The sequence below is a fragment of the Tachypleus tridentatus genome, chromosome 6 (assembly GCF_004210375.1).
Source record: "Tachypleus tridentatus isolate NWPU-2018 chromosome 6, ASM421037v1, whole genome shotgun sequence".
Lineage (NCBI taxonomy): Eukaryota > Metazoa > Arthropoda > Merostomata > Xiphosura > Limulidae > Tachypleus > Tachypleus tridentatus.
Window position 1 is genome coordinate 101,713,573 of NC_134830.1, and position 15,631 is coordinate 101,729,203.

Sequence of the window (15,631 nt, forward strand, 5' to 3'; positions counted from 1 at the left end):
TTGGTTACCTCTAATAAGCAGAGGTTTTCAAACATTTGCATCACATTATGATGTGTATCTGTGGTAATACCGTTCGTCTTCTAAGGAACATATCTTGATATACTGAACATCATTTTGGAAAGCTACTTTTTTATAATATACGCATAATATTCATACTAAAAGTGTTAGATTTTTTTAAATTGCTAGCCAGATTCCAATTTAAAATTTTAGTATTCTAAGAACGTATGCAACGATGTGGCCGGGTGGCTCGCGATGTCCAACGGGAAAATCAAACATAGAGAGTTCGCGCCTGCTCGAAGATTAAGCGCTATAGAAGAATACGCATTAGACTAGATACTGGATGGTTCCATATTTGTATCGAGTAATAAAGAAAATTTAATAAGCAAATCTCGTTAATGCATAGACATTTAATCATTGGCGTAATGACGTAATATTTCCGTAATTACGAAATCTCACGCGTTCCAATTGTTATTCGAGATTTACTTTCGAGCCCTATTTTGATATTATTTCGTAACAAAAATGGCAGCTAATCGTAAAAGAACAGTTGACTACAAAAACCGGCAGTTTCATGATGATTGGACTGCGCAACACTGTTTTGTTCCACAATAGAAGAACGTGATTTGTCTGCTGTGTCATTCGACAGTAGCAGTGGCGAAGGTATCCAATATAAAGCGTCATTATGAGTCGAAGCATAAAGATTTCCACAACGTTGTTGGTGATGAACGAACAGCTCGAATTGAATCTCCGCGGCGGTCGCTGAATCACTAGCAGAACGTTTTCTCAAAGCAGTCAGCAGATTTAGATGCAGCTGGTGAGGTCAGTTACGATATTTCGTTGATGATAGCGAAATCTGGCCGACCGTTCAGTGATGGTGATTTTGTCAAGCAAAGTATGATTACTGCATCGGAAAAATTGTGTCCGTAAGCAGGTCGCAAACTACAGAGGGAGGCTTTGAATTGTATGACAGTTCAACGAAGAATTTCACACCTCTCAGCAGACGTGACAAGGCAGCTTACAAATAAAGCAGCCAACTTTGTCTACTTCTCTTTAGCAGCAGACAAGTCGACTGACATCAGTTCAACAGCACAGCAACTAGTTTTTGTTCGTGATGCACGCCATCGTTTGATATCACAGAGGAACTAATCGGCATGGGTTCCATGAAGGGTCAGACGACTGGGTCTGCTCTATTCGAGGAGACAGTACGACTGTGTAGTAGTGTTTCATTGGATTTCACGTAACTGGTAAGTGTGACAATTGATGGAGCACAAGCCATGACCGGAGAAAGTAGCGGACTGGTAGCACTGTTGATGAAGCATCGAGGAAAGCAGAACAGACAGTTGGTAAAGTTGCACTTTATTATTCACCAACAGAACCTGTGCAGTAAAAAACTTGGTTTTCAGGCAGTGATGGCATTAGTGACAAAAACCATTAATTTCATCAAATCACGAGGGCTCAATCACCGTCAGTTTCTAAGTCTTCTTGAAGAAATTTATTCAGACTATGGTGACCTTTTGTATCACTGTGAAGTGAAGTACGCTGGCTGAGTCGAGGGACGATGCTCAGAAGATTCTGGGAGTTGTTGATGAGGTGATAGAATTCCTCAGAAGCAAGAACAAAGACACAGAAGTGATTTCCATGACTGATCCAGCATGGCAAGCTGATTTGACCTTTTTGGTCGACATGACACAACACTTGAATGATCTGAATTTGAATTTGCAAGGCAAAAATCAGCTTGTCTGTTAGCTTGCAAATCACGACTCAACTTTCAGGACAAAGTTGTAGTTGTTCCGGCAGCAAGCAGCATCAGGCAACTTCGTGCACTTTCCCACTTTTCAGTCACAGCTACAGAAGAATCAGGACATTGACACACAAGTTTATGTTGGGAAGCTAGATACCTTGATTCAATCCTTTAACTCACGGTTTCATGACTTTGACCAATGCAGATTGTTGATGAAACTTTTTGCTGATCCGTTCAGTGTGTTAGTGGATGACTTGTCAGCAGAATATCAACTCGAACTTACTGATCTCCAGGCATCTGGTGAACTGCGTGCTATTTACCGAGAAAACAGTTTGCTTGACTTCTACAAAACGTTGCCTGATACATTTGCTAATCTGAAAGAGAACGCACTTGTTTACACCAGCATATTTGGCAGCACGTACTGCTGCGAACAGGTTTTCTCGCATATGAAACTGAATAAAAACAACACTCGCAATCAACTGACTGATGATCATCTGGAAGCAGTCTTGTGTCTTTCAACGTCAAACATCAAGCCGGACATGACATGCAGTACCATCCATCGCACTGACTTTATGAAAGTTGATGTATCATAACATTTATTAGAATAATGTGCAAACTCTTTGATGTAATCGTTATTTGTGTTTTCTTAAATGTGATGTCCATCTTGTGTGAAACAACTGTAAGACGATTTTAATCTTCACTTTTTTGTGGGCCCCAACGGTTACGAGAAGTCTGTTTGTGGCCCCTGACTCAAAAAGTTTGTGTACCCCTGGTATAGGGGAATGCATAATAAAGTATCAAGCACAAGATCTTTCGCCTAGTAACAAGCCTGCTAGGATGCAATAGATACAGTGGTAGTTGAGACACTACTTACATTATCACATTGCACGAACAACAACTATTATGGTGTGAACCAGATAAAGTTTGTGAAGCGTGCATAGACTAGTATTAAGTCATAAGGGCTTTTGTTTTGGCTGTATCTCTAAAAATGTATACTGCTAGTATGGTGTAAAAAATACATTAAATGGCACTAAGCTATTTATTTAGTAATGATTGGTACTAAAGCCTGAACAAAGGAGAAAGATCCTTCTCTATAAGGAATATTTTTGGAGTAAAACTGTTAAGTGTACAATAATAAAAAAACATATGACAATACACGGAAAGAAACCATGATTTATATCCAGGTAAATAGCTTATCCGTATAGTAGGAAGATTATTATTTGCATTCAAAAAATCATTAAATGTTGAAATAAGTTTCAATACTTATGTGTATAATCAATGTTAAAGAAAGCAAAAATGAAATATTCTCTTTTCTAAACGCTGTACTTTAATATCAAATAGTATATTTACAACATTTAATCGTTAGTGTTATTATCTGCTCCAACTAATGCAACTTTTAGTAATATCCAAATAACAGTCATATTAGGTTTTATATCTATATACCTAGGCTGTAAAGGCTACTAACTAGAGAATCGTATAAATACATTTATTTATTGGTTATCAGGTACAAACAATACACATGAACAGAGTAATGTGTAAAATGAGGGAGTGAATTGTGCACGTGCAGGTCCACATCTTCCTTAGACAACTTTTCTTGCATAAATAAAAAGACTGACTTTACTTTCTGTGATAAACTTATTTGCGAGAGAACATTGAAACAAAAAATTCCGAAGATTACAGTAAAGAGCATTTTGAATGGAAGAGGGCCTGACTTTTGAAAGTGTTGCTTCTACGTTGAAACTACTACGTTCTTTTCCACAAAAAGAAATCGTAAGACTAACTAACTTTTCACCTTCAGAGTGTTTTCTAAGACATACAACATTATAGATTGTCCGTAATAAGTTAGAGTTATATTTTTCAATCTTGGCTTGATTAAACTCTGATATTTCAGTGGCAACGACAAATTGGATTTAAGATACGAGATGCAATTTTATTTCTTTGATTAGATCAGAATATATTTATGAAGCCAAAATCTAAATTACGAAAGAGCTTACGTGAGAGTTTTGTCACCTGATAGTTAATAAAAATTATTTCTTTTTTTTTGTTTTTAAAAGAAGAAAATCACTATTCGGCTTCATGTAAATATGAGAAAATCCATGAAAATTCTTTGCACCTATGTTTTAAAGTTACAAAGCGCAAATACTTTCATGGTTTACACGATATATACACAGGGCCCGACTCGTCATCTGAGGATCGCGGGTTCGAATCCCAGTCGTACCAAACATGCTTGCCATTTCAGCCGTGAGAGCGTTATAATGTGTTGATTAATCCCACTATTCGTTGGTAAAAGAGTAGCCCAAGAGTTGGCGGTGGGTGGTGATGACTAGCTGCCTTCCCTCTAGTCTTACACTGCTAAATTAGGGACGTCTAGCGCAGATATCCCTCGTGTAGCGTTGCGCGAATTTCAAAAAAACAAAACAAACAAACAATATACACAGCAAATCTATTGCCTAAGATATTTGAGAAATTAAAATATGACTGCCTTCCTCTCATAAAATAACACGTGTGAGCACGAACAATACTAACTGATTCGGTTTTCATAAAACCAACACAGCTATAACTATTTTGAATACATATTGAAATTTATTGTGTTCGTAGGCCCGACATAGCCAGGTAGTTAAGGCACTCGACCCTTAATCTGAGGATCGCGGGTTCGAATTCCTGTCACACGAAACATACTCTCCATTTCAGTCGTAGGAGCGTTGGTAAAAGAGTAGCGAAAGAGTTGGCGGTGGGTGGTGATAACTAGTTGACTTCCCTCTAGTCTTACACTGCAAAATTAGGGACGGCTAACGCAAATAGCCCTCAAGTAGCTTTGCGCGAAATTCAAAACAAACCAAAATTTTATTTGTTATATATCCCACCAAATGAAACATTATCAGACACTAGTAGCAAATCGATCATTCAAATCTATCTAATGTATTAATTAAAATATTACATAAGCACGCTTAATTATCATAATTTTAGTCCCCCGCTGAGACAACGGTAAGTCTTCGGATTTACAACGCTAAAATCAAGGGTTTGATTCCTCTCGGTGGATACAGCAGATAGCCCCATGTGGCTTTGCTACAATAAAAACACACATAATTTTTAAAACGGCATTTTACGTTCTAAGAAATGTTGACTGAATAATTACTTACTTTAATATTCTTATTTTTGGATAATAAGAACTGAACAGTTGTTGTTTGTTATGATACTTTTGTTAAAAGAATAAAAAAATTCCATTTATCACCAGTGTTTCGGTCCTCACAATTTATTTAAGTTAAATTCATTTAAACATGAAAATGCAGAAGTTCGATGCGCTTGCGTAACAATCCGGTAGCGAATCTTTCGTTTTCGTGATTTGTTTCGAACAGTTACGACAGAAAGTGTTCGTACCCCTGCGTCGTGAGTAGTTTTTTCCTCATAGCCTAAGAAGTATCACGAGTAGGATAATGAAAGTATAGTATATTATAAATATTATACTAACACACATCTACATGAAGTTTTATGTAAATTGAGCGACAAATAAACTGTTTATAAATAAAAAACCAAATATAGGAGGGGCAGAAAGTGTTCGTGCGTCTACTTTAATAGTCAGCTGTGTAGCCTTTCAGGTGAAATACTTGGCGCAATCTCTCCTCATAGCTCTCCATGATCGTTTGACAGTACTCGACTGGTATTTTCTTCCATTATTCTTTACAGGAGGCCTCCAACTCTTGCAAGTTTTTCGGATGACACTGATGATCCCTGGTCTTCAACTCATGCCAAACGTTTTCAATCGGGTTGAGATCGGGTGACTGCGATGGCAACTCCAGAACGCTTATATGGTTCCTCTGCAACAAGGATTGCACATACTTTGATGTGTGCTTAGGGTCATTGTCGTGCTGGAAGATCCAACGACGCCCAAGCCGCAAGTTCCGAGCATCATTCTTGATATGAGTGCCCAATATATCAACTTACGGTGAAGGCTGCCTACACCAGAAGAGCTGAAGGAACCCCACAGCATGATCCAGCCATCTCCATGTTTAACTGTAGGGACGGTGTTTTTTGGAAGATCTCTTTCACCCTTCTTACGGAAAATATTGCGAACACCATTGTGGCCGAAAACCTCGATTTTAGTCTCGTCTGACCAAAGAATACTCTTTCAATAGGTAAAGAGTTTATCTACATGCTTTCTTGCATACCTCAATCGTGCTTCTAAATGAACAGGCTTTCAATATGGAGTTCTACGAGGACAGCATGCTTTGAACCCAGAAGAGCGTAACATGTTTGTAACTGTAGAGGTACTTACTTCAACCCCAGTTTTCCTTACCAGTTTCTGTATGTCATCACGTGTTAAACGAGGGTTCCTACTAACCTTGGCAATTATGCTTTGAACAGTAGATTTCGGCACATTAAGTTGTGTCGCAATACCAGAAAGAAACACACGAGACTTGTATTTTACAATAATTCGGTTTTCTAAATCAGTGGACAGTTGTTTCTTGTTCGCCATGATGACCAACCAGATAATGACGGAGACGACGCTAAAATGCCGGAAGTAAATTTTTTGCTGGCTAAATTCCAATAATTATGAACCCAGTGTCTAGTTCTGGAATGGTATAATGTAGTTTATTCGCCAAACTAAACAAATTTTTTACGGGAATATCAGTTTTTTCACACGTTCTGAACTGTACGGACACTTTCTGCTCCTCCTATTTTTGGTTATTTGTTTATAAACAGTTTATTTGTCGTTTAATTTACATACCAATGTATGCAGATGTGTGTTAATATAATATTTATAATAAACCATACGTCTATTAGCGTAATCGTCATACTTTTTAAGTTATGAGCAAAAAACTGCTCGGGACGCAGGGGTACGAACACTTTCTGTCGTAACTGTAGATATAAATCGTATGTTTGTTTATTTTATTACGTATACAAAAACGATAGAAAGTCATGCTACATAGCTTATTTTATTTTGATACATAGCAGTTGAATACAGCATAACTCACAATAAATCCATGAGACAGGGATGCATATCTTATTCTACATTTTCTCTATATTATATTCAGAAACTTAACACATATATATATATTTCCATCATTTTGCAACAAATAGGTTTCAGTTTGACTTTTGTTAACAAAACTCAGATATTCTCTCACAATATTCAAAAGTTGTTGTTAGAATTTATTTGACGTGTCATTCATACAACTTTCTCTGAACACATGACAGACAGTAGCGATATAGAGGTTAAGAATTATGACAAACATTTTAGAGTATCTTGCTGAAGACAAACTATAGCTATTAAAACAATAAATAGTGGAACTGTTTATTTAGTTATTCCTAAACGACATTTTGCAACAATTGCAAGATCCATTTGAAATAAAACTTCAATAAGGTCATCACTCAAATCAGTCATTGTGAAATCAAGTTCAGTTTGTCTTTGACGTACATTCAAACTATACTTGTCATAGTTGAATACCTTATCTTAGTTTTATGCCTTTAGATCATACTCGTCAGAAATGAGACACTATAATTTCAGTCGTATGATAATGCTACACATAGATGCAATGGATACGAATATGGCGGATAAACACAATGTAAACTTGGCTACAATTTGCACTCTAGATCATATGCGAAGTCAACAATGTTGAAGATATTCCTTCAACATCGTAGCGTTAAGTAGCTTCATTACATACTAGAAAGACCACACCCAAGATTCAATCAACAAAATGAATATTTGAAGTGTGAACAGCCACAACTTACCTTGTTGGTGTAGCTGAGTATCTAATAACATTCATAAGTTCACATAACTCAAATTCGTTGCATTGAGTCCTAATACTGAAACTCATTTACATGAGAATGAGCGATTTAACCTACACATTTCTAGCAACCTGCAAAGAGATGGTGAAAGTTAAAATTGACAAGATATATAAATATTTAAGTACACAGATAGATAGATAGCAACTCTTACCCACTATAAATTGTCGAATTTATTTCTTCGTTAAATACACTAAATCACTAAACTGTATCATTTGACTTTCCCCGTATATTTTAATATTTACATAAAGAGAAATATTTATTCTGTAATAGAGGCGTAGATTTAACTTAATAAAGAAGTGAAAATCGTTTCCTCTTTAGTTCTCTAAACCTTCCCCAGTAGCAGAGAAAACATAAATAAATTAATTTGTACAAAGCTTGTTTCAATTTTTATGAGGTATGAAATATTGTTTGTGCTGAGATTAGTAGACATTTCGTTTGATTTTCTTGTTAATTAAAAATAAGTATGTATTGATGTTTCATATGTCTTCTCAGTTATCCTAAGAAAATGGAATATCAATATATTGATATATGATATGTCTAGATTCGCTTGTAAGTAGTTTTTATCCATAACTCTTCCAAGTATAAAGAATGACACCGTCACTGGGTGAGATATATAATTTTGTGTTTAAGACTGGAGTCTAAAAATATAGAGTTCAAAATAAATTAAAAATAATTAAAAATTGTTGTTTTAGAGCAAAGTTATACAATGGACTATCTGTCTATCGCGGAGAATCGAACCCTGTATTTTTACAATGTAAAGTGAAAATAAAGGAAGAAAGAATTAGCAAAACATGTTGTGACTTCTACGTGATATACTTTGAAAACAAATTATTTATGATTAGAACCTAAGTTAAGGTTTTAGTAAAAAACACAATATCATGCGCTAAAAATATAAACATATGTGAGTTATTCAAATGTGAAACAACATAAATTTATCTTTCTAACTTTTTTATAATTTCATTAATCGCTTGCCCTTACTGTAATATCTGTCCATATACTAGTTTAAATGTCACAGTTATGTATAGTAACTTCAAAATTCCAATTAGGCTCTACATCTCTTGGTTTATATAATAAAACAGTTGATAAAAAAAGTAAAATAAAAAATGTATCAGAACTCAGAGTTCATTAAAGGTGTAATATGAGGTGTGCTACTAAATAAAAATGTATAAATTAATTAGCTCATATCTTATATAACATATCTAATGCTGCAAAATTAATATATCTGTAAAATATATCACTTATGTTTGTAAATACAAGAGACTGTCATGTGGACTGCATTTTGTATCTTGAAATACGTTTTTACTTCAAGTGGGTTTCTCGTCATTACGAATTACTGGATTGCTTGTTTGTTTTGAATTTCACACAAAGCTACTCGAGGGCTATCTGCCCTAGCCGTCCCTAAATTAGTAGTGTAAGACTAGAGGGAAGGCAGCTAGTCATCACCACCCACCACCAACTCTTGGGCTACTCTTTTACCAACGAATTGTGGGATCGACTGTCACATTATAACGCCCCCACAGCTCAAAGGGCAGGCATGTTTGATGCGACCGGGATTCGAACCCGCGACCCTCATATTACGAGTCGAACGCCTTAACACACTTGGGCATGCCGGGCCAATACTGGGTTGCATTTTAAGAATCTTGTTCATTTTCATTTGGTGTTCGTCTAAAGTGTGGCGGTTTATTAGTTTCTATTCTCACGACTTTTAAACTACCAATACTGACAATAACGTTATTGGAAAAAAAAATGGATAATACTGATAAGATGTTGAAACTGGTCATTAAAAGTTGCTGAAAACAGGAAAAGTAAGAAAACTTTAAACCCATCTCGTTTAATACTAGAAATATGAGAATTGTGTTTTTGTGGCATATGGGCAAGCAAATACAGAATTAATAAGTAAATACGAGTGAAATATTCCAGTTTCTTCAGCTGCTAATACAAACTGTCTTCCAAATCGTGATCGTCAAGAAATTGTAGTGATTTTGAGAGATTCAAAAATAATAAAAAAAAAATTGAAAGAAAACAGCCGCGTTCTGTTTTCACGCTTATGGGAATAATATCATAAGTCTTCTCTTTCGTTGCTTCATAATATTATATTTTTTCAGTTTCTTTTCTTATGCATGATTATTATTCAGTATTTTGTTTCTTGGTTATCCGTTTTAATTGTAATACAATTTTGTTACTGTGTATCACTATCCTTACCATGGTTTTAAAAATAAAGTAAATTCAAACCTAATATGTTTTTTTCAGGAACTGTTACAACAGATTACATGTGTAATAGCATTTACTAAAACAGCTCGCTGTTGTAGGACACTTAATAAAATTTTCAACAAAATTATGTTCAAAGGTATGAGATTCTTACCCGTGTTTTATATCATATAAGGAATAAATGGAAAACTATTTGTTATAGAAGCTTGTAATGTCTATAATTATTGTATTCTGAATATATGTTTCATTGCGTTTTTCTTTTTTAAAAAAACGCTTTCCTTCATTGTTAGCTATATTACGTTTTGACATTTCTTTCCTTAGATTACTTGTAATATATCCATTATTTAATGCTAGAATATTTCGCTGTTCGATCCTTGCCGGCCAGTAATTTGAGTTGGCTCGTAGAATTAAATAGTAAAGCTGTTCTTTAATAAGAACACATAATGATCTAGCATAACCAGGTGGATAAAACGCTGGACTAGAATCTGAGAGTCGCAGGATCGAATTCCCATCACACCGAACACGCTCGCCCTTTCAGCCACGGGGTAGTTTAATATATACGGTCAAGCCCACTATTCGTTGGTAAAAGAGTAACCCAAGAGCTGGCGGTGGGTGATCATGACTACCAGGCTTCCCTCTAGTCATACACTGCTAAATTAGAGGCGACTAACGCAGATAGCCTTCGTGTATCTTTGTGCAAAATTCAAAAACAAACGAGAATAATGTAGAAAATGTAAGTGAATCAAGAGCAACAACAATTGGAAGAAAACATTATCCATCAGGGAAAAGTGTTAAATCTAAGCTAAACCTGTCTGACATATATACAGTTTCATAGGACAAAACTTCTAAACAAGCGCATTTTTTGTGAAGATGTTTCCACTCTTCAACAGTTATTGTATTTTACTACCAGTTTAATGGAGGTTGGTCTTTAATATCATTGCAAGATAAACTATACATTTTTTGTAATTTTTATTCACAATTAGTATAGGAGTTAATCTACGTAAGAAAATATATTCCAAAAACTAACTCATTATACATTGGAATTTAAGGAGGAAGACTTCAAATACTGAAAGTTAAACACGTTACGATATTTACAACCTTACAAGTTTCCACTTTCTTCTTAAACCATTATTTAAATTTATGATTTTATTATAAGTTACAGCTTTTACAGTACGGAAGATTATTTAAAAAAGAACTTCCGATGTAACAAAATAATACTTGTAATAAGTAAGTCAACTCAGTATTAAACTCTTATTTACGTTTGTCTACTCTCTTGCTCTTTTGAAACTCATCAGAAACATTACCTTCGTAATACGCAAGATTAATCATAAAAGTAAATATATGTTTACATATATTTTTGTAATTATTGAATAATATTTCTTATTTTCTAAGATAATAGCAGTTATTTCTTCTATAATCTGAGAAGGAGTCTTGACTTAACAAAAAGTTGCAATGATTTTAAAATCTTATCACTTTATACTGCACGATAAACTAGATATGATAAGATCCTAGAATCAAATGTTAACCATACTACTTTTTAAATATGATACTGCAACATTATTTTCAACATATTTAGACAAAATAGTCAACTTATCCAGATATTCAATTGATATAACCGTTCATACTAAATAATAATTAAGTTTTAGAATAAGTTTTGTTTACAATTATTCACAGATAACTAGCTGGTTAGTCAGGTAGATATTGTTAAAAGACATGAATTTGGTTATTGTAAAACATCACAATAACGCATGAAGAAATTTAATTAGAGGTGAAAATTATTAATTAAAAATTAGCTTTAAAATCATTGCATTGACGTCAACTTACGAAAAATACGCACAATGAACAATTAATTTTTTCGAAAACTATAGGTGCCAAACATAAAAAAATCGTAAATAAAATAACTTTCGGTTGTTACTAATGAGGTATTACAATGACATTGACACCTTTGAATTAAGCATAATTAATTATAGGCATGTTTTTTTCTAATGTTTAAAGGAAGCATGCTGTTAAGTTAGTTAAGCTGCTTTTTATATTCATGGTTTCGTATATGATATTTACCTAGTAGGTTTTTCTTTACATAAATACAGCTGTGAAATTCTAGTGCATTGGTTTTATCAAACCGCTTTACAAAATTGACTAAAAGGCCTGCAAAGATTTGTTTCTTTTTCAGTTTGTTTGTTTGTTTTTTCCTTACAAAGGATCTCTAATGGATTATTTAGGGCCAGAAAAAGAAGTTATCCGATGGGAAAGTGATAAGTTCAATAACTCACAATGATAAATTCCGAGGCTCTGTTGCCCCGACAGACAAAGCAAATACATCTCAATGTGATTTTTTCTCTAAAATACATAAACAAACGAATAGAAGAAGAAAGCTTTTCCTCACTAGTAAGTAAAAGGTGTATAGGTATTGTATAAACTATAGTTTCTAAAAAGAAAAACATCAATACGTACTTTATTATGACAATTTTAGTACTGTTTTTGTAACTCTTCTCCTCTTAACAGTTTACAACTTTGGTAGTTTCAATTTCAACATTACAAAAACAGTTATTATTTATTAAATATAACAATATTCTAAGAACGGATAACTTAGATTTATCTAAAGTAATAAACCCCTAGAAACTGTAATTTTTCAGTAATTCTATAAAATAGAATATCTTCAAATGCATACAATATGTCGAAAGGTTACCAAGTATTTTGAAATCATTCTACAAAGTAAGTAGAATTAACGTAAACAGTACAACGATCATTTTTAATCTACTGTACTATACAGTCTGTGTGTGTGTGTGTGTATATATAGAGAGAAAGATATATGTTACCATTTACAAGTCAAACATCTTCACTATTAAACAACAGAGTTCTAAGGGCTCCTCTTCATACTAAAATATGTCACTCTTCTTTGTTTTCCCTCACAGATTTAAATCAAAGTCTGGATAAAGCTATATCCTTCAGAATAAACAGGAGGTTTATATGTGGAGAATACAGACCACATATACATATATATAGCTAATTTGGGAAAAAAAAACCTGAAGCTACAAGGAGTGCAGTGGATGTTATAAAAGTGTATACAGTTAGGGACGACAGAACACAAATTCGTTAAAATGATTCCAGCGGTTTTCTTCAGAGTCTTGACCAGGCTTTGGTGGTTCGTTGGAGATTCCATTGCACGATGTCCCTGATCCTGCCGCTCCTACACAGTGGAATCCAGCCTCTTGGAGGCAGTCAAAAGCCTGTTCCAAAAAGTTGTGTTTCAGAAAAAAACGTGCTGTGTATCGATCATCGTTACATCTGTCAGGGTCTCGGCTTTCGTTGAGGGTGTCAGCGAATACCTCCCGACATATTCCAACTTTACCACATACCAAGAGTCTCGTCAACTTCCGGAACTTGACATCTGCTAGCCCATCTCTACCAAAAGCGAATGTTCCACGGTAGGCAACTGTGATATATCCGCTTGGTCCGTAGGTTTGCTTGCTCATCTCGACGGCCTTAGAAGAAGACACTTGCATAGTTGAGGGAGTGGAAATGCACTCCATCATTGCCGGAAGAATGAAATATTCGGCCTCTCGTCGTAGCCGATCTCGCTCGTGGAAATTCTCTGGTAACAGTAATCTGTGGTTTCGCAGAAAATCCAGAACGTACCGAAATAACACTCCATCCCTGTCAATAAAGTACTTCCCTTTCGAATCACGTGGCACAGGTTTACTCCCTTTGCTACTAAACAACTGACTCAACAGTGAATTGGGGTCAGAAGTCAGAGTTTTTAATGATGTTGTGTAAAATACGCCTCCAACATTGAGTTCCACCACGGAGGGAAAGTTCGGGGGCTTATCGTCTCCGTTGGCTGTGGAGGACATGGAAAACTGTTGATGTAAAACGTAAATAAAGTCAAAGTTGACAATTTGAGTCAGTTTGTATATATATTTTCCTATTCTCACAGTTGATCAGTGTCATATGTTTGGATTTTTTTTTTCTAACCACACTTTATTTTTATACTATCCAAGCAGATCTCAAGACTTAATTCTCAGCTGGAGTATTTCTTATGAGCTATGGCAACTTTACTCCGTATAAGAATGAAATGATCGCATGTACTCTATATAGGACTGCAAATGCCAGAAGATCAATAATGAGCTTTACGTCATCGTCAGGAAACTGTGTTGCCCTCTGGTTATGTTTACTCTCACTATTTTTCTTTAAAACATTTGTAACTTCGTGAAGATAATATTTTCTTTTTTCTATGGAAAATGCTTATTCCTGTAAAGTTAACGTGTATGTATGTATGTTATTTACAAGTTTTGTTTCAGGTTTACTCCTTCTATTCACAACCCTGATTACTCATCACGCCCAATTTTGCACAAATTGCAAAAAGTTTATTTTTTTTTTAATATTCTCATTCCATTGCAGTCTAAATATTTTAATCACTACATACTTCATTGTAATGATCTTAGTATTTTAAGATTTGTAAATCATTGCAATTTTCGAAGATATTTATTTTCGTACTAAAAACGAATTGTAAATCCTAATTAAATGTAGAATAACTTAGCATTATTACTTAAAATTAAGTTCATTTTCTGTAAAACGTTCTTATCAAGAAACTTTATACACCATTCTAAAGCTTTTATCTCGATTGAGCTAAGTGTAACCAGGAGGTAGTATGCCTAGACTATGAATTTGAGAGTTCATTGTTCACAACTTTTGACCTGTGTGTGCACGATAGAAGTGACGTTTTAAACTCAATTATTGTTCACACAAACGTTGTTCAAGAACTGATACTAGGTGGTTTTTCACTAGATCGCTGCCTTTTCTCTTATCTGTTTATTCGAAATTAGAAATGGCTTTGTTCAGGTAAACTTTGTTTATAATTTGCTCGAAAATTTTCATACAAACAAAATTTATCTCAATTAAAGCAGAAATTGCTTTCATGTTTCAACATGATTTTATAAATAATGGGTTTGTATTGCAATATATTCTCCATGCACACAACAAGTAATTGTTTACATCAGCTTGATAGGTATCCAGAGAGTTAGATACAGCCTCTAGTTTCCAACTTACTAAGAATTTTCTTTAAAACTCAACAACGCGTATTTCAGTGGTACGTGTTTTGCTACAAAATTATAGAAACGATTGTTGCTTTGAGATTAAACATCGTGAACAGAACAGTCTTTCGAATAAAGTAATATATATTTAATTACAAATAACGAAAGAGATTTATTTAAAATATATATATATATATATGATATAATTACTTTACTGATGAGAGAACTATAATTAATTTACTCAGTTCCATGGTTACTATAAAGGTATTTAATATGAAAAGATTCTCAAGTTCTATTACATTTTAAGTAAAAGAACTTTATTGTTTCACTCCTGCTACTAATCCAGTTTCATTGAATTTCACACAAAGTTACATGAGGTTTATATGGGCTAGCCATCCCTAATTTAGCCGTGTAAGACTAGAGAAAAGGCAGCTAGACACCACTACTCATCTTCAACTCTTGGACTACTCTTTTACCAATGAATCACTCCAGGCCTTACTAGTAGTTCACAGAGAAACTGCTTTTCACTGTCATACTATTCTGAGTTCTGAGATAATAAGAAGCGTATATTTCTAGTTGTTCCTTTAAAAAATGTTTTCGATAATGCAGTATTACTGGAATGAGACTAAAGTTTTAGTTTTTAGTGAATCATTACATTAGAAATTTAACCTCTATGACCGTATTATTTCTCAACCTCTGGAACAGCGATAAGTCTTCGGATTGACAACGCTAAAATCAAGGGTTAAATTCCTCTCGGTGGACACAGCATATTGACCGTTGTGGCTTTGCCATAAAAGAAAAACACACACACACATGGGATTGGTCTCGATCTTATTTGTTTTTCCTTTTCACTTTTCTTCAAAAATAAAGA

General features: G+C 34.5%; 1 protein-coding gene across 1 annotated transcript; it reads right to left on the reverse strand.

Moving 5' to 3' along the window:
- Nucleotides 1-6,653: 6,653 nt before the first annotated feature.
- On the reverse strand, nucleotides 6,654-13,784 carry LOC143253192 (BTB/POZ domain-containing protein KCTD12-like). The gene has a single exon (XM_076506626.1). It carries the CDS (start codon nucleotides 13,579-13,581, stop codon nucleotides 12,799-12,801), a length of 783 nt encoding a protein of 260 aa, XP_076362741.1. The 5' UTR covers nucleotides 13,582-13,784; the 3' UTR covers nucleotides 6,654-12,798.
- Between the last annotated feature and the right edge of the window lie 1,847 nt (nucleotides 13,785-15,631).